Source organism: Oncorhynchus tshawytscha, linkage group LG14, assembly GCF_018296145.1.
Source record: "Oncorhynchus tshawytscha isolate Ot180627B linkage group LG14, Otsh_v2.0, whole genome shotgun sequence".
Classification (NCBI taxonomy): Eukaryota; Metazoa; Chordata; class Actinopteri; order Salmoniformes; family Salmonidae; genus Oncorhynchus; species Oncorhynchus tshawytscha.
In genome coordinates, this window is record NC_056442.1 from 23,953,015 (window position 1) to 23,971,453 (window position 18,439).

The 18,439-nt window shown below is 44.3% G+C and overlaps 2 protein-coding genes and 1 pseudogene across 2 annotated transcripts; 1 reads left to right on the forward strand and 2 right to left on the reverse strand.

The window, feature by feature from the left end:
- The first annotated feature begins 8 nt into the window (after positions 1-8).
- Positions 9-9,534, forward strand: LOC112266822 (annotated as a pseudogene).
- Positions 9,535-9,557: 23 nt separating this feature from the next.
- On the reverse strand, positions 9,558-12,442 carry LOC112266820 (F-box only protein 39-like). Its single transcript, XM_042296655.1, has 3 exons — positions 11,191-12,442; positions 10,061-10,237; positions 9,558-9,686 (listed from the first exon to the last, which is right to left on the reverse strand). The coding sequence occupies exons 1-3, from the start codon at positions 12,334-12,336 to the stop codon at positions 9,558-9,560; spliced, it is 1,452 nt and encodes a 483-aa protein (XP_042152589.1). The 5' UTR covers positions 12,337-12,442.
- Positions 12,443-12,550: 108 nt separating this feature from the next.
- On the reverse strand, positions 12,551-16,019 carry LOC112266821 (XIAP-associated factor 1). The gene is made up of 7 exons (XM_024444663.2): positions 15,863-16,019; positions 14,602-14,737; positions 14,427-14,483; positions 14,038-14,242; positions 13,819-13,889; positions 13,424-13,639; positions 12,551-13,268 (listed from the first exon to the last, which is right to left on the reverse strand). The coding sequence occupies exons 1-7, from the start codon at positions 15,904-15,906 to the stop codon at positions 13,236-13,238; spliced, it is 762 nt and encodes a 253-aa protein (XP_024300431.1). The 5' UTR covers positions 15,907-16,019; the 3' UTR covers positions 12,551-13,235.
- Positions 16,020-18,439: the final 2,420 nt, after the last annotated feature.

Genomic DNA, 18,439 nt, shown 5'->3' on the forward strand with positions numbered 1-18,439 from the left:
TTGCCTCGTACAGATGTTGTTAGAATGCAAATATAATCCAAATGTACACGTCGCTGACCTTTTTACATTTCCCGCGGTCGATGACCCCGCCAAGATTGCAATGTGTTTTGCGTTGATCTAGCAACCGTTTGTTTACAACCTTTCCTTGAGTTCATTCATTGCAGACAAGACAGGCAACATTGTTGCAACTTTTAACAGGTGTTTCACACCGCACAGTAAAGGTATGGTAAGAAGAGAGATTTGGTTCACTAATTATATTTTAGTGGCATCTTGCAAGCCCCGTTTGTTTGCTAGTTTGCTGAAGTTTATTATTTTTTTATGACAACCCTCTATCTTGCTAACGTTACTGTAGTGTAGATCCCTTTTCTGTTGATACTAGTTAGCTACTGTAGCCAATTGCTGTTTATGTGACATTTGTGTTGTTGTTGTGTCTTTATTGAAAGGAAATACTTCTCCCCCTCCCAATTGCAGCAGAGAAATGTCTAGGGTGATGGACCCACAGCCCAAGTTCCTACCACCAGAATGGAGGCTTGCAAACCAAATACATTATGGGAGTGCTGAGGCGAAGCGTTCACGCTCTGAGAGACTCAAGGCTAAGAGTAAGAGGCTGATAGAGGAGAGTGGCATGGCAATCAAACACATGCAACGGGATGCCAACAAGAGACTGGGTAAGGCACACATCAATAAATAGAGATTATAACAGAATCCGTTCCTGTCAAAGTAGTGGTTGATTAATCACTGCAACTGAATGGTCTGTCTGTTCCACTTTGTAATAACACATGCATTACCACCCCTCATAATACCCAACCACGCCGTTCCTACCATCCTATCTCTGTTCAGAGCAGAGAATCTATGACATCAAGTTCTGGAAGTCAGACCTGGAGGAGATTGTCCAGGAGATGAAGGTGCTGATAACCTGTAAGAGCCGGGTGGAGAGACCCATGGAGAGGTGTGCCGAGTCGCCCTGCAGTGCCTGACTGAGAGGTGAGAAGTAAACTCTCAATCAGTCAGTCGGAAAATGCAGTGATACAGAATTAGGTGGGAAGGAGTCTGCTCACTGTTCCAACAAATACATTTGAATGGTCACATACACGTGGTTGGCAGATGTTATTGCGAGTGTAGCGAAATGCTTGTGCTTCTAGTTCTGACAGTGCAGCAATATCTAACAAGAAATCTAACAATTCCACAACAACTACCTAATACACACAAATCTAAGTAAATATATGGAGGAGAAAACAGGGACCTAGAGTCACCAGATTAAGACCAACAGATAAGAAGATCCTTCAGTGCAACCTCAGAGCATTTCTTATCATTCTGTACATAAATCCAGGACACTGCATTTAGTATGATATGTTACGAATAACAAGGGTTAGCTAAAAGGTTTAAGGTTAGGGAAAGGGTTAGCTAAAAGGTTTAAGGTTAGGGAAAGGGTTAGCTAAAAGGGTTAAGGTTAGGGGAAGGGTTAGCTAAAAGGGTTAAGGTTAGGGGAAGGGTTAGCTAAAAGGGTTAAGGTTAGGGGAAGGGTTAGCTAAAAGGGTTAAGGTTAAGGGAAGGGTTAGCTAAAAGGGTTAAGGTTAGGGGAAGGGTTAGCTAAAAGGGTTAAGGTTTAGGGGAAGGGTTAGCTAAAAGGGTTAAGGTTTAAGGTAAGGGTTAGCTAAAAGGTTTAAGGTTAGGGGAATCATCACTCCCTAAGTAGTTGCAAAGTAGCGTTGTGTGTTCTTAACTGACTGGCCTAGTTAAATCAAAATAAAATAAAATTCTGCATACAGTAGGTCCATTAGAAGCATTATTCCCTTCAGCCAGCAGAGATCAGTGTAAAACCTCATCTAACCACCCTACTTACATAAACGAGTTTTAATGACTCCAACCTGTGTTTCAACCAATCCACAAATTTCTTGTTAACAAACTATAGTTTTGGCAAGTCTGTTAGGACATCTACTTTGTGCATGACACAAGTCAATTTTCCAACAATTGTTTACAGACAGATTATTTTATTTATAATTCACTGTATCACAATTCTATTGGGTCAGAAGTTTACATACACTAAGTTGAGTGTGCCTTGAAACGGCTTGGAAAATTCCAGAAAATTATCTCATGGCTTTAGAAGCTTCTGATAGGCTAATTGACATAATTTGAGTGAATTGGAGGTGTACCTGTGGATGTATTTCAAGGCCTACCTTCAAACTCAGTGCTTTGCTTGACATCATGGGAAAATCAAAATAAATCAGCCAAGACCTCAGAAAACAAACTATAGACCTCCACAAGTCTGGTTCATCCTTGGAAGCAATTTCCAAATGCCTGAAGGTACCACGTTCATCTGTACAAACAATAGTACGCAAGTATAAACACCATGGGACCATGCAGCCGTCATACCACTCAGGAAGGAGAAGCGTTCTTTGGTGCAAAAAGTGCAAATCATTCCCAGAACAGCAGCAAAGGACCTTGTGAAGGTGCTGGAGGAAACCGGTACAAAAGTATCTATATCCACAGTAAAACGTGTCGAATATCGACAACCTGAAAGGCTGCTCGGCAAGGAAGAAGCCACTGCTCCAAAACCGCCATGAAAAAAAGCCAGACTACGGTTTGCAACTGCACATGGGGACAAAGATTTTACTTTTTGGAGAAATGTCCTCTGGTCTGATGTGACAAAAATAGAACTGTTGGCCATCATGATCATCGTTATGTTTGGAGAAAAAATGGGGAAGCTTGCAAGCCGAAGAACACCATCCCAACCGTGAAGCACAGGGCTAGCAGCATCATGTTGTGGGGATGCTTTGCTGCAGGAGGGACTGGTGCACTTCACAAAATAGATGACATCATGAGAGGGAAAAGTATGTGGACATATTGAAGCAACATCTCAAGACATCAGTCAGGAAGTTAAAGCTTGGTCGCAAATGGGTCTTCCAAACGGACAATGTCCCCAAGCATACTTCCAAAGTTGTGGCAAAATGGCTTAAGGACAACAAAGTCAAGGTATTGCAGTGGCCATCAAAGCCCCAACCTCAATCCTATAGAAAATTTGTGGGTAGAACTGAAAAAGCATGTGCGAGCAAGGAGGCCTACAAACCTGACTCAGTTACACCAGTTACGTCAGGAGGAATGGGCCAAAATTCACCTAACTTATTGTGGATGGCTACCCAAAACGTTTGACCCAAGTTAAACAATTTAAAGGCAATGCTACCAAATACTATTTGAGTGCATGTAGCCGTCTGACCCACTGGCAATTTGATGAAATAAATAATTATCTCTACTATTATTCTGACATCTCACATTCTTAAAATAAAGTGGTGATCGTAACTGACCTAAGACAGGGAATTTTACTAGGATTAATGTCAGGAATTGTGAAAAACTGAGTTGAAATGTATTTGGCTAAGGTGTATCTAAACCTTTTCTACAGGTTAACCTGCCACCCTTTCATGACACACTGAACAAAAAAACTGAAAACATTTAATCCATCCAATCCTAGTACCACTTTGACACCAGAGGAGTGGGAGACCTTCTCCAACATCACCATCCTTAAAGCAGAGCACGAGAACAACAACTCCCCGTCTCTGAGGGCTCTGCTGGAGAGCCTCCTGGAGCAGACAGCTGCTGACATGTGCAGGCAGCACAACGCTACGGGCAATGCCCTCCGGCTGCAGGTCCAGGAGACCAATACAGCCAAAGGACTAGAGGACCACCTGGCAAAGGTCAGCAGCAAATTGAAGAAAAACGTACTTTATATGCATAACCCAGGCCATTCCCCTGTGATTCTTTTGTCATCATGTAGCAGACGCTCTTAACCCTAATTGCCCCTGTAAGTCATTATGGATAAGTGCCTTGCTCAAGGGCACGTTAGCATATTTGTTCACCTAGTCGGCTAAGGGGTTCGAACCAGAATCCTTTCGGTTACTGGCCGAAGGCTACTTGTTGCACTGTGTTACTAGAATGATTCCCCCATGATCAGTTACTGGAATGATTCCGCCATGATTAATTACTGGAATGATTCCCCCATGATTAATTACTGGAATGATTCCCCCATGATCAGTTACTGGAATGATTCCCCCATGATCAATTACTGGAATGATTCCCCCATGATTAGTTACTGGAATGATTCCCCTCCTTTCTCCCTAAAAAGGTTCTGTCAGAGGTGGCCAGCCAGGAGTGGAACCTGGAGGCCCTGCGCGTGGCCATCAAAGACAAAGCCCCCTCCCAGTTAGGGGGAGTGATGAGCTCTACAGCAGAGTCTCACAACTCAATCGCTGGTTGAAAACTGTTTTCTGCCCCTCCCAAAAGATAGAATTTGTAGATAATTGGCCCTCTTTCTGGGACTCACCCACAAACAGGACCAAGCCTGACCTGCTGAGGAGTGACGGACTCCATCCTAGCTGGAGGGGTGCTCTCATCTTATCTACCAACATTGACAGGGCTCTAACTCCTCTAGCTCCACAATGAAATAGGGTGCAGGCCAGGCAGCAGGCTGTTAGCCAGCCTGCCAGCATAGTGGAGTCTGCCACTAGCACAGTCAGTGTAGTCAGCTCAGCTATCACCATTGAGACCGTGTCTGTGCCTCGACCTAGGTTGGGCAAAACTAAACATGGCGGTGTTCGCCTTAGCAATCTCACTAGGATAAAGACCACCTCCATTCCTGTCATTACTGAAAGAGATCATGATACCTCACATCTCAAAATAGGGCTACTTAATGTTAGATCCCTTACTTCAAAGGCAATTATAGTCAATGAACTAATCACTGATCATAATCTTGATGTGATTGGCCTGACTGAAACATGGCTTAAGCCTGATGAATTTACTGTTTTAAATGAGGCCTCACCTCCTGGCTACACTAGTGACCATATCCCCCGTGCATCCCGCAAAGGCGGAGGTGTTGCTAACATTTACGATAGCAAATTTCAATTTACAAAAAAAAAATGATGTTTTCGTCTTTTGAGCTTCTAGTCATGAAATCTATGCAGCCTACGTAACCACTTTTTATAGCTACTGTTTACAGGCCTCCTGGGCCATATACAGCGTTTCTCACTGAGTTCCCTGAATTCCTATCAGACCTTGTAGTCATAGCAGATAATATTCTAATCTTTGGTGACTTTAATATTCACATGGAAAAGTCCACAGACCCACTCCAAAAGGCTTTCGGAGCCATCATCAACTCAGTGGGTTTTGTCCAACATGTCTCTGGACCCACTCACTGTCACAGTCATACGCTGGACCTAGTTTTGTCCCATGGAATAAATGTTGTGGATCTTAATGTTTTTCCTCATAATCCTGGACTATCGGACCACCATTTTATTACGTTTGCAATTGCAACAAATAATCTACTCGGACCCCAACCAAGGAACATCAAAAGTCGTTCTATAAATTCACAGACAACACAAAGATTCCTTGATGTCCTTCCAGATTCCCTCTGTCTACCCAAGGACGCCAGAGGACAAAAATCAGTTAACCACTTAACTGAGGAACTCAATTTAACCTTGCGCAATACCCTAGATGCATTTTCACCCCTAAAAACTAAAAACATTTCTCATAAGAAACTAGCTCCCTGGTACACAGAAAATACCCGAGCTCTGAAGCAAGCTTCCAGAAAATTGGAACGGAAATGGCGCCACACCAAACTGGAAGTCTTCCGACTAGCTTGGAAAGACAGTACCGGAGAGCCCTTACTGCTGCTCGATCATCCTATTTTTCTAACTTAATTGAGGAAAATAAGAACAATCCGAAATTCCTTTTTGATACGGTCGCAAAGCTAACTAAAAAGCAGCATTCCCCAAGAGAGGATGACTTTCACTTTAGCAGTGATAAATTCATGAACTTCTTTGAGGAAAAGATTATGATTATTAGAAAGCAAATTACGGACTCCTCTTTAAATCTGCGTATTCCTCCAAACCTCAGTTGTCCTGAGTCTGCACAACTCTGCCAGGACCTAGGATCAAGAGAGACGCTCAAGTGTTTTAGTACTATATCTCTTGACACAATGATGAAAATAATCATGGCCTCTAAACCTTCAACTGCATACTGGACTCTATTCCAACTAAACTACTGAAAGAGCTGCTTCCTCTGCTTGGCCCTCCTATGTTGAACATAATAAACGGCGCTCTATCCACCGGATGTGTACCAAACTCACTAAAAGTGGCAGTAATAAAGCCTCTCTTGAAAAAGCCAAACCTTGACCCAGAAAATATAAAAAACTATCGGCCTATATCGAATCTTCCATTCCTCTCAAAAATTTTAGAGAAGGCTGTTGCGCAGCAACTCACTGCCTTCCTGAAGACAAACAATGTATACGAAATGCTTCAGTCTGGTTTTAGACCCCATCATAGCACTGAGACGGTACTTCTGAAGGTGGTAAATGACATTTAGTGGCATCGGACCGAGGCTCTGCATCTGTCCTCGTGCTCCTAGACCTTAGTGCTGCTTTTGATACCATCGATCACCACATTCTTTTGGAGAGATTGGAAACCCAAATTGGTCTACACGGCCAAGTTCTGGCCTGGTTTAGATCTTATCTGTCGGAAAGATATCAGTTTGTCTCTGTGAATGGTTTGTCCTCTGACAAATCAACTGTAAATTTCGGTGTTCCTCAAGGTTCCGTTTTAGGACCACTATTGTTTTCACTATATATTTTACCTCTTGGGGATGTTATTCGAAAACATAATGTTATCTTTCACTGCTATGCAGATGACACACAGCTGTACATTTCAATGAAGCATGGTGAAGCCCCAAAATTGTCCTCGCTAGAAGCATGTGTTTCAGACATAAGGAAGTGGATGGCTGCAAACTTTCTACTATTAAACTCGGACAAAACAGAGATGCTTGTTCTAGGTCCCAAGAAACAAAGTGATCTTCTGTTGAATCTGACAATTAATCTTAATGGTTGTACAGTCGTCTCAAATAAAACTGTGAAGGACCTCGGCATTACTCTGGACCCTGATCTCTCTTTTGAAGAACATATCAAGACCATTTCAAGGACAGCTTTTTTCCATCTACGTAACATTGCAAAAATCAGAAACTTTCTGTCCAAAAATGATGCAGAAAAATTCATCCATGCTTTTGTCACTTCTAGGTTAGACTACTGCAATGCTCTACTTTCCGGCTACCCGGATAAAGCACTAAATAAACTTCAGTTAGTGCTAAATACGGCTGCTAGAATCCTGACTAGAACCAAAAAATTTGATCATATTACTCCAGTGCTAGCCTCTCTACACTGGCTTCCTGTCAAAGCAAGGGCTGATTTCAAGGTTTTACTGCTAACCTACAAAGCATTACATGGGCTTGCTCCTACCTATCTCTCTGATTTGGTCCTGCCGTACATACCTACACGTACGCTACGGTCACAAGACGCAGGCCTCCTAATTGTCCCTAGAATTTCTAAGCAAACAGCTGGAGGCAGGGCTTTCTCCTATAGAGCTCCATTTTTATGGAACGGTCTGCCTACCCATGTCAGAGACGCAAACTCGGTCTCAACCTTTAAGTCTTTACTGAAGACTCATCTCTTCAGTGTGTCATATGATTGAGTGTAGTCTGGCCCAGGAGTGGGAAGGTGAACGGAAAGGCTCTGGAGCAACAAACCGCCCTTGCTGTCTCTGCCTGGCCGGTTCCCCTCTTTCCACTGGGATTCTCTGCCTCTAACCCTATTACAGGGGCTGTGTCACTGGCTTACTGGGGCTCTCTCATGCCGTCCCTGGAGGGGGTGCATCACCTGAGTGGGTTGATTCACTGTTGTGGTCATCCTGTCTGGGTTGGCGCCCCCCTTGGGTTGTGCCGTGGCGGAGATCTTTGTGGGCTATACTCAGCCTTGTCTCAGGATGGTAAGTTGGTGGTTGAAGATATCCCTTTAGTGGTGTGGGGGCTGTGCTTTGGCAAAGTGGGTGGGGTTATATCCTTCCTGTTTGGCCCTGTCTGGGGGTGTCCTCGGATGGGGCCACAGTGTCTCCTGACCCCTCCTGTCTCAGCCTCCAGTATTTATGCTGCAGTAGTTTATGTGTCGGGGGGCTAGGGTCAGTTTGTTATATCTGGAGTACTTCTCCTGTCCTATCCGGTGTCCTGTGTGAATTTAAGTATGCTCTCTCTAATTCTCTCTTTCTCTTTTTCTTTCTCCCTCTCAGAGGACCTGAGCCCTAGGACCATGCCTCAGGAATACCGGGCATGATGACTCCTTGCTGTCCCCAGTCCACCTGGCCATGCTGCTGCTCCAGTTTAAACTGTTCTGCCTTATTATTATTTGACCATGCTGGTCATTTATGAACATTTGAACATCTTGGCCATGTTCTGTTATAATCTCCACCCGGCACTGCCAGAAGAGGACTGGCCACCCCACATAGCCTGGTTCCTCTCTAGGTTTCTTCCTAGGTTTTGGCCTTTCTAGGGAGTTTTTCCTAGCCACCGTGCTTCTACACCTGCATTGCTTGCTGTTTGGGGTTTTAGGCTGGGTTTCTGTACAGCACTTTGAGATATCAGCTGATGTACGAAGGGCTATATAAATAAATTTGATTTGATTTGAAAGCAGGTCCCCTGAAGGTGGCCCAGACACGGCTGTCCGCCCGCAGCCAGAGACCCAGCATCGAGCTCTGCCATGACCCGGCGCAGGTCCGCCTGCTCTCCGAGGTCTAGGAGCTCACTGCACACATCAAGAGGTGACAATGCACCCCACCTTCCTGTCGACTGTACTGATCTCTTCCGACTCGTCTAGGGTCTCTGACCACTATTTTCACTTCCATTACAACTCAAGCTATTTTATAGTATGTTTTAGCTCTGTATGAAGTATAAGATTAGTTATCCTAACACAACCCACTGATTAGAGATTCACCATACTCATGATTTTGTTACACAAACAGGATATCACAGCTTTCATTTCAAGTCGTTTCTGTTCAGTAGATACGCCCATCTCTGGTGAAGAGACTCTTCTAAATGTATTGTGAATGACATATTGAATGTTTTGCCGATTTGCCATGAGTTGCAGTAGCCTCCCATTGCTCTGTTTCAACCCAGTGACACCCCCCCCAGACTACGAGAGGCCCAGGCGGAGATGGAGCTGCTGGCCCTGACCCGCTCACATCTGATCCTGGAAGAGGAGATCCAGTCCCGTTCTATCTACATCGACGAGGTCATCTGCACCCAGCTCCGCCAGCCCATCTCCACTCACAGCTTCTGAGTACCACTCCCACCGTGACAAGCCTGGTCCCTGATCTGTTTGTGCTGACTTGCATCAACAGATCTGGGACAAGCCTAGACCATGGCCACACTGACTTTATAGTGGGGCTCTTTAGCTTGTGCTGACATACCCGGGCTAGCATTTTCAATGATGAATAAAATATGAGGTATACATTAGGATGGAAAGCTGGAGTGCTTGTATTGTTTGCAGCAATTTTAATACAATATTTGGGTTTGAAGAAAAGGAGGATCAGATTGTGGAGCGTGTGTTTATATCTACAGTGATGGCACAGTGTGTGTGCTGTATTTGCCAGACCCATCCATGATTGTGTATCAAATTGAAGTTTCCTTCCTCTTACTTTTAAATGGTGTATAAAAAGCTGTCTATTTGGGCCCATGTGTCTGTTATGCAGGAGTCAGAGCATGGGGTAGGAGATGGCGAGGTAGTGGAGCTCGGAGTTGATGAGTTGTCTGTAGCGAGAGTACACCTCCTCCAGCTGCCCATCCTCATCCTGAGTCTCATATTTGTTGGTGTAGATGCGCACCTGGGACACAAACACAAGCAGCTTATACACCACACAGTATATTGCTCACATAAGACAGTCAAGCACATTGCTATAGCTAGGTGCAACACAGTGTCATCAGTAGCTTTTAAAGAAGTACAAGGAAGGAAATGTGACCTGGCCCTGTAAGAACGGACAAAGATGACTGCCCGGCTTGATGGCATCTTCATTAATGACCCAAACAAACTTGAAAATGCCTGCAACATCCCAGTTCACTGGGCAGGAGGACACAGCAGGCTAGTGTGGGTCTGTGTGGAGCTTGTGTTAGTAAATCTCTTCAATGCCAAGACATAGATTGGTACGCAGGTGTGTAGGCCTGTATGGCTTTATCCTAGTTCACCAGAGCTCTGGCTCACCTTGATGGTCCTGAGGATGGTCTTCTTTTCCAGGCGTTTCTGCAGCAGCCGGTCCAGGAAGCTGATGTCCAGAAAGGCCCAGACCTTCAGGTAGACCAGCCGGCTGCACAGCAGCACCACCTCCAGCAGCTCCTCGTCCACAGACTCGTGGCTGTTGTTCAGGTCCAGGGTCAATTTCTACACCAAGGAATTGAGGTGGAGACAGATTCACAACACGGATTCATGTCGTTAAAGGACTGAGTGCCACCGACTTCCTATTGGCAATTTAGGGCTGGATTCAATCCATATTGCGGGAAGAGCCGCGTGAAAATGTGAAGATCGTTTCCAATTGAGCGGACATATGCAGCGTTTACTGTGGATGCAGTAACATTGCCTATCATTTTAAATTGAGCTGTAACACGAAGTTTCCCGGGATACTTCTGCGATACGGATTGAATCCAGCCCTTAGTCATGTCTCTTGGGGCCGGTTTCCCTGACATAGATTAAGCGTAGTCCTGGAATAAAACACATTCTCAATGGAGAATCTCTTATTCCAGGACTAGGATTAGTCTGAACTGCATGGCAATGTGGGTACATGTATAAACTGTATGTTTACTGCACATACTTTATCGCCACACTAGCCGGTGCCATCATTGCTCAAAAAACGGACTACTACTGTGCATCGATGGGTCCGGATTTCTGAACTTGAAATATTATGAATCATTAGTTATGCTAGAGACATGAGGGGTGCCATAGTCGAGGGTTTACACCAGAAGTTAGTGGTTATATGTAGGAGGAATGTACTGAGTGCAGTGGAAACGATCACGTGGCAGGCGCTGATAAGGGTGGAGAGCCGTAGATTAGTGATGAAGGGGGTCGAGGTCAGGTCACATTAAGTGAGAAGGAACAGTTTATTCCCTGTATCACTTTACATCTTTATTGCTAGGCAGGAAGTTATGTTTAGGGAGGAGGAGACTCCGTCCAAGTTGGGTGTATATATATATATATATATCCATATCCACTGGTGGAAATATATTTGTCTGATGCAGCTGTATTGACCCAATGGGGGAATAAACTTAGTATAAGCTTTACTAATCGTCCGTGAATTTTCTAAGGTTAACCTAACAACGGGTAGAGCAACCAATCCTCACCTGTAAACAGCTCCTGTAGCAGGGCACTAGGCTGGTAAGGGCAGGCTTGGCACTCCAGTCCTGTTCACTGAAGTAGCAGCTGGTGAGACTGAGCAAGCGCAGCGGGATCTCTCTGAGCAGAATCCTCCCCAGCTTGTCCACGTCGAGGATCCGCTCCACTGTAATCTGCACCCGAAGGTCGGGACAATGCTGAGCCAGATGGGACCAGGCATCCCCCCAGACCACCTGGATGTGGGGCTCGTGGATATGGCATCGTACGGTGAACGTCTGCAGGGACCCTCCCCCGCCCAGGCTCCTACACGCCGCGGACAGGGCCGCCAGCAGCTCGTCCGACAGGCAGCTGTAGTTAAGGGTCAGGGTGCAGAGGCCCTGGAAGCGGTTCATGACCTGGGGGAAGGCGGGGCTGACGAAGACGGCCAGTGGCTGTGAGAAGAAGTCCTCCAGGTTGAGGTGGGTGATGCCGGGCCGGCGGCCCAGGTGGATGTGCTGCTGAGCTGCAGCCACGGCTTCCAGTACCTCCAGGCCCTGGGGCAGGTTGAGGCGGGCCCCCCGCAGGCTCAAGTAGCCAAGGCGGGAGCCCTCACGGCGCAGGTAGAAGGCGAGGCTGCGCACCAGGGAGTTGCGTACACTTCGGCACCAGGCGGCGCGGTCCAGCGCCATGTGGTTGACAGTTAGGCGGCGTAGTCGGCCGCCGGTTTTACGCAGCGCGGCGAGGAAGGTCCTCAGCGTCTGCTGGAAGCGCCGGGCCACCAGAGAGTTGAGGGGGTGGGAGAAGCGGATCTCCAGATCCTCCAGGTAAGCGCCGTAGGTCTTGGCGTAACACACGGCCGTCTCCAGTGCCAAACGGCGGGTCCTGGAGATGCGGCCGGAGAGGTTGAAGTTTCGAACCCTCCAGAGGGAGGGCGAGCGCATAACGTGGTGCCAATGGTGACACACCAGGGCCGCCTTGACACGGTCGCGGTCACGAAGCCACCAGAACACCTGCCGCAGACACACGTCCGGGAGATTAGCCCAGCCCAGTTTAGGCTTTTTATCTTCCTCCAGCTCGCCGCCTTCCTCATCCATTATCTCTATTCCTTTATCCTCCCCCTCTTCTTCGTTCTTATTCTCCGATAACTGTTCCTCTGGATCCTCGGGGTAATCCATTGACAGGGAAGAAGTGTTGCCAAACCACTAACGTCTCTCAATATTCATCCACCAAATGTAAAGATGAATAGCCTGTCGTCTGAAATGTATACTATGTGACTCTGGAGTTAACTTGTACCACAGAGAAGCAGAGGACACATGCTTGTGTCTGTTGGGTCGCCATCAATGTGTCCCACTTGTCACCTAAGAAATGACTAGACACCAAAACTGAAGCTCTGGAACCTTCATAGCTTTTATTGTTGTTACCGTGAAACTAAAGGGACACCTTGTGACATCACAATAGGAGAAGATAAAACGCTCACAGCATTTGGACCTATTATGAAAAAATATAATCTCCTTGTGTGTGCATTACAGCGATTCTTTTTTGTTGTTGTTGGTAAATCAGTTATGTACATTTGTAAACCAATATTAAAATGTACAACTTTAATGGAGAAAACATTCCCATTTTCAGAACATACTGTATTTCTGTTGTAAACAATGTATTAGAAACTGGGTGGTTAGAGCCCTGAATGCTGATTGACTGACAGCCGTGGCATATGAGAATGTACACCACAGGTATGACAAAACATTTATCTTTACTGCACTAATAACCTCATGGGTTTGTGATATATGCCCTTAGCCGTGGTATATTGGCCATTTACCACACCTCCTCGGGCCTTATTGCTTAATTATACAACAATGGTAAAATAGGATTCTTGTCCTCTTGTAGAGAGAAGAATCCTGACTAATGTAATAAGTCATCATCTCTTACTATTACCCATCCAATCACCAGAAATAACTCAACTGCCTCTGAAATACAGATTTTCTGCGAAAAATAACTTGCAATTTGCTCAAATAACTTGTCCTCCACTATGCCAATTCACCATGGAGTGTTCCTTCAGAGGTTTTGAGCACGTTTCTCATTTCAAGTTGACATGGATCTGACATTTGACCTGAAAGGAGAAAAAAAAGATTGTTTCTCTTTTTCATCACTCCAAATTCTTAAAAAAGGGGACCAGGGTTTGGGTCAATTCCAGGGTTAGAGAATGAAGTGAAATGGAATTGACCCAACCCAGAAGGGTACTGTGTTTTTGGGACAGAGCCGTACCTCATGCCATCGTAGTGTGACTACGGGGAGAGCTAGGTGACAGTGGGGACAGGTGCTGATCTGGTCAACTTCCCCCTCCTGCCTCTTGCCTTGGGCTGAGAACAATGTAGATTTCATAGAACTGGTCAAACGAGGACTGGCCTGCTCCGGTTTGTGGCTGCCATCTTCCTCATCATCATCACCTTTAGACTCCTCTGATGTGTGGTCACACTCCAGCTAGCAGTGGGGGAAGAGAATGGAACAAATGATTTAAACACTAACCTCTTTCCATGGAGAATGCATTGAGAATACTTGTTTGTCCAGAAGTAGGCTTAATATAGGTTCCGGAAGCGGGCAAAACGGAGGAGTGATCTGACGACGATGACTTGGGTTCATGCTGTTGAATAAGAACATACCTGATGTCCCGCCATCTCCTCCAATGGGAAGGACCTCATACAGCTCCTGCAAACCACTGCCGTTCGCCTGCCTGCATCCAGAAAAGTTTGAATATAACATTGAACACCAGAGTATCAATCTCATCTGACTCTATAGTGATTATGATTTCCCATTTTCCAATGTGTTGAATATTACAAATGGCAAATCAACTTAAACTGAAGTGTAGGGGTTAGCCTCACCGTTGGAGGATGGCGGGGAGGGGTTATCGGGAGCATTGAGGTCAGGGCAGATCTGACCATGCTCTGGCTGGTCCCTCAGAGTGATGTAGCGTCCGCAGTCGGAGCAGCGCTCGGTGCGACTGCCACACGCCAAGCTGTGCTCCGCCATGGCCGAAAGCGGCAGCTCCACCGGGCAGAACTCACAGCGCTGCAGCCTTGCCTTACACTAGTCCGAGAGAGGGAGAGAGAGGAGGAGGGGGGGTGATTTCATTCTGTATAACAGTCGTTATTATACACCTGTATCAATTACAGTATGACTATGACGATCATGTAGAGGAACTAACTCTTTTTACTGAAACGGCATCATCATGGTGTGTGTGGCAATGCCGGTGACCGTTGAATAGTCTCACCTCATGGTCCAGGAGCTGGCAACTCTCCACCTTTTTGTCGCACTTGGTGCACTTCACCTGTGGGAGTGACAGAGCGACAATATATTGAAAATATACAAAAATCGGGGACCTTGATCCCTCAACATCTACTCAAGTATTTGGAAGTGATCCTGGTTTCATTACAGCAGTGGTTTACCTGGCTGTGCTGGTTCTGATGGTGCTGGTCCAATAGGTCTCTGGGAACCGGCTCATCACAGTCTGGACACAGGCATAGGAACCGCTGGCAGTGGGACTCGTGCAAGGCAAAGTTGGACACAGCCACCTCCTTGTGACTGACAGTTGAACACGAGCACGGAAGAAGTGTTAGAGGCGCCACAAGACCACAGACTTGTGTGTGCAGTGGTTTAAAGTACTTAAGTAAAAAATACTTGAAAGTAGTTGTCAAATATAAATAGTAAAGTACAACTTACTTTCACTTCATTCCTAAATAAAATGTATTTTTTACTCCATACATTTTCCCTGACACCCAAAAGTACTCATTACATTTTGAATGCTTAGCAGGACAAGAAAATTGTCTAATTCACCCACTTATCAACAGAACATCCCTGGTCATCCCTACTGCCTCTGATCTGGCGGACTCACTAAACACAAATGCTTAATTTGTAAATTATGTCTGAGTGTTGGAGCATGTCCCTGGCTATCCGTAAATAAAATTAAAAACAGAAATTATGCTTTCTAGTTTGCTTTATAAGGTATAAGCTATTTATAATTTGACTTTTGATACTTGAACACACACACACACACACACATATATATTCACTGTTGCCCAGATGTGGATGTTGATTAAGGCAGCACCTGCACCTCTCTGATTCAGAGGGGTTGGGTTAAATGCAGAAGACACATTTCAGCTGAATGCATTCAGTTGTACAACTGACTAGGTATACCCCTTTCCCTTCATATTTTAGCAATTACATTTACTTTTGCTACTTGAGTATATTTAAAACCAAATAATTTAACTTTTACTCAAGTAGTATTTTACTGAGTGACTTTTCACTTGTCATTTTCTACCTTGGTACCTTTAATTTTACTCATATGAAAATGTGGTACTTTTGTGGTGTGTGTGTTTGATGTATGGTCTGAACATAGAGCTGAAGAGAATGTCAAGGCCAGCTCTACTGTGGTCTGTGAAAACATTTTCACTTTCAAAGATTCTAGACTAGGATTTCATGCCATGTATTGACTGCAAGCCTCAACCTGAAATTATGGTAGCCCAGTCAATATTATTGACAATGTATGTTATTATGAAGTGAACACTCACTCTCAACAAACTGTCTTTTAGAAAAACGAGTAGCCGATGTATATCCTTCAAATTCATTTTAAGAATATCCACTACTTTGGCGGTTTGTTTTGAACTTTTAAAACACTTTAAAAATATTCAAATGTTTTAATTGTCTCACCACTGGTCACAGATACGGGTTCTCTCTTCTTCCTCGTCTGCCATCGCGGAATAGGTGTAAATTCTAACCCCAAAATAGAAGTAGCTACGCCCAACCTAGCAATTGAAACCAAATTCATTAAGCCCAACTGGTGACATGGGAAATAGCATTGTGAACGTAGCGACATTGAGGTCATGTGATCATACGGCAAATTTTCTAAATAAAAGTCCACCTGACGAAATGTTACTTGGCTGTTATAGAACGTTTTTCTGATTTAAAAATCACAAAACAAATATTGTTTAAAGTTACATAAACATACATTTATTGAAAGAATAATCTATATATACGTAACAAAAATATAAATGGACATGTAAAGTGTTGGTCCCATGTTTCATGAGCTGAAATAAAAGATCCCTGAAATGTTCCATTTGCACAAAAAGCTTATTTCTCTCACAAATTTGTTTGCATCCCTGTTAGTGAGCATTTCTCCTTTGCCAAGACAATCCATTCACCTGACAGGTGTGGCATATCAAGAAGCTGATTTAAACAGCATTACACAGGTGCACCTTGTGGTGGGGACAATAAAAGGACACTAAAATGTGCTGTTTTGACACCACAAATGCCACAAGTTGAGGGAGTGTGCAATTGACACGCTGACTGTTGGAATTTCCACCAGAGCAGTTTCCAGAGAATTGAATGTTCATTTCTCTACCATAAGCCACCGCTGTCATTTTAGAGAATTTGGCAGTATGTCCAACCAGCCTCACAACCGCAGACCACGTGTAACCAGACCAGCTCAGGACCTCCACATCCGGCTTCTTCACCTGCGGAATCGTCTGAGACCGAGGAGTCTTCCTGTCTGTAATAAAGCCCTTTTGTGGGGAAGTTGTCACCATACAAGAGGGGCATTTTAGTATCCTCAGAACCTCTCCTAATAAGATCCAGTGTCACACCATAGATTGACCGCATAAAATCCTTTTTTTTCTGCCCAAATTTACTGTCACCACTGACGACCGTTTACATTCTAAACAAACTATGCAAGTATTCCTAGGAAATCACCCAGAGAGCTACCATTCCTTCATCTGGAATAACGTCTTCAAGCACATTGACATCAGATGTTCCGGCTGCACCTGGGCAACACGACTCACAGCCTGAGTGACGCAGGCCTGCGTACGCTATCCAAAAAGACAGAAGGTTGCTTTTGCATTGAATTATGCGATCGCGGAATCCTGGAGGGATTAATATTAGCTAAAGTAACGTCATAGTCTGCATAGCTAATAGAACTAACGCGTTAGCAGGGTTGGGCAGTAACGGATTACCAAAAAACAGTAACTGTAACTGTTACATTACCAACAAAAATATTGTAATCAGATTACAGATACTTTTGAAAAACTAGATTGTTACTTCGAGGATTACTTTTAAATTCAGAAAGGATGTTTGCGAAAAAAAACAACATTTTACACTTCTGTTTTCTCAATGACATTCAAATCAGCATTGACAAAAGGCGCAAATGTAAATTTGTTCCACCTAAGCGAGTCTGACTACAAATCAGACCACTATGATACACCAAATGGGTTTGATGGATCGAGGGAAAAGAGCAGGAATAGGCTTTTGTAGGCTACAGTCCAAGTTATGTCTGAACAATGGTGCGACTGCTGTCGGCATCCAAAGATTATCCAATTTTAATAAACGCTTGGAGGTAAGGATGACAGCAGTGATGTAGTCTACGGAGATCACGTATTATTGATATCTACGTTGGCGTGAATCACACTGCTGCGCTCTCATTTAGCTATTTGCGCCTAGGGATTGTGGTTGCTGTCGATGGCTGTTCACAAGTCTAAATGTGTATTTGAACCCAATAATGGTTGAATTCAAGAGGTTTAAACTGCTTATCAATCATTGTTTTTTAAACTAGTGGACAGCCAGTGAATAATGTGCTCCTGCAACAGCTGCATAGTGCGGATCCCAGTCGAATACAAGTAGGGCTTTTATTGCTCAATATAATTCATGCTGATACATTTTTTTTTCTCGATAGGCCTAATGGACACATGCTCAAACGCGCACACTTTTGATATACGTAATGGCGCAATCTGTAGTTGTTACAACCAATTTTGTGATTTATAAATTGTGACAGTTAATATAAACTCATGAGGCATTTATAAGTTATATTCTTCAAGAATCAATGGCTGTATATATATATATATATATATATATATATATATATATAACTTATACATGTCTCATGAGCTTATATTAACTGTCACACTCTATGAGAACCCAAAATATAAAATACTTTTGAAAAACTAGATGGTTTATAGTATAGTCTCATAACATGGTTCAAATAATATGTATCTGAGAGTGGTTACATTTCTTCAGGCCCATCCCTCAGCTTTTTACCAAAACAGAGGTGGGGTGTCCATTTTGTTATTGTTTCAACTGTGGATTTGCCCTTTAAACAGCTGCATATTGTCAAGATATCAAAGTGTCACCAACAAAAAGGTTAACAATAGGCCTATAGCAAATGCAACATACACTACCTGTCAAAAGTTTTATAACACCTACTCATTCAAGGGTTTTTCTTTATTTTTCTATTTTCTA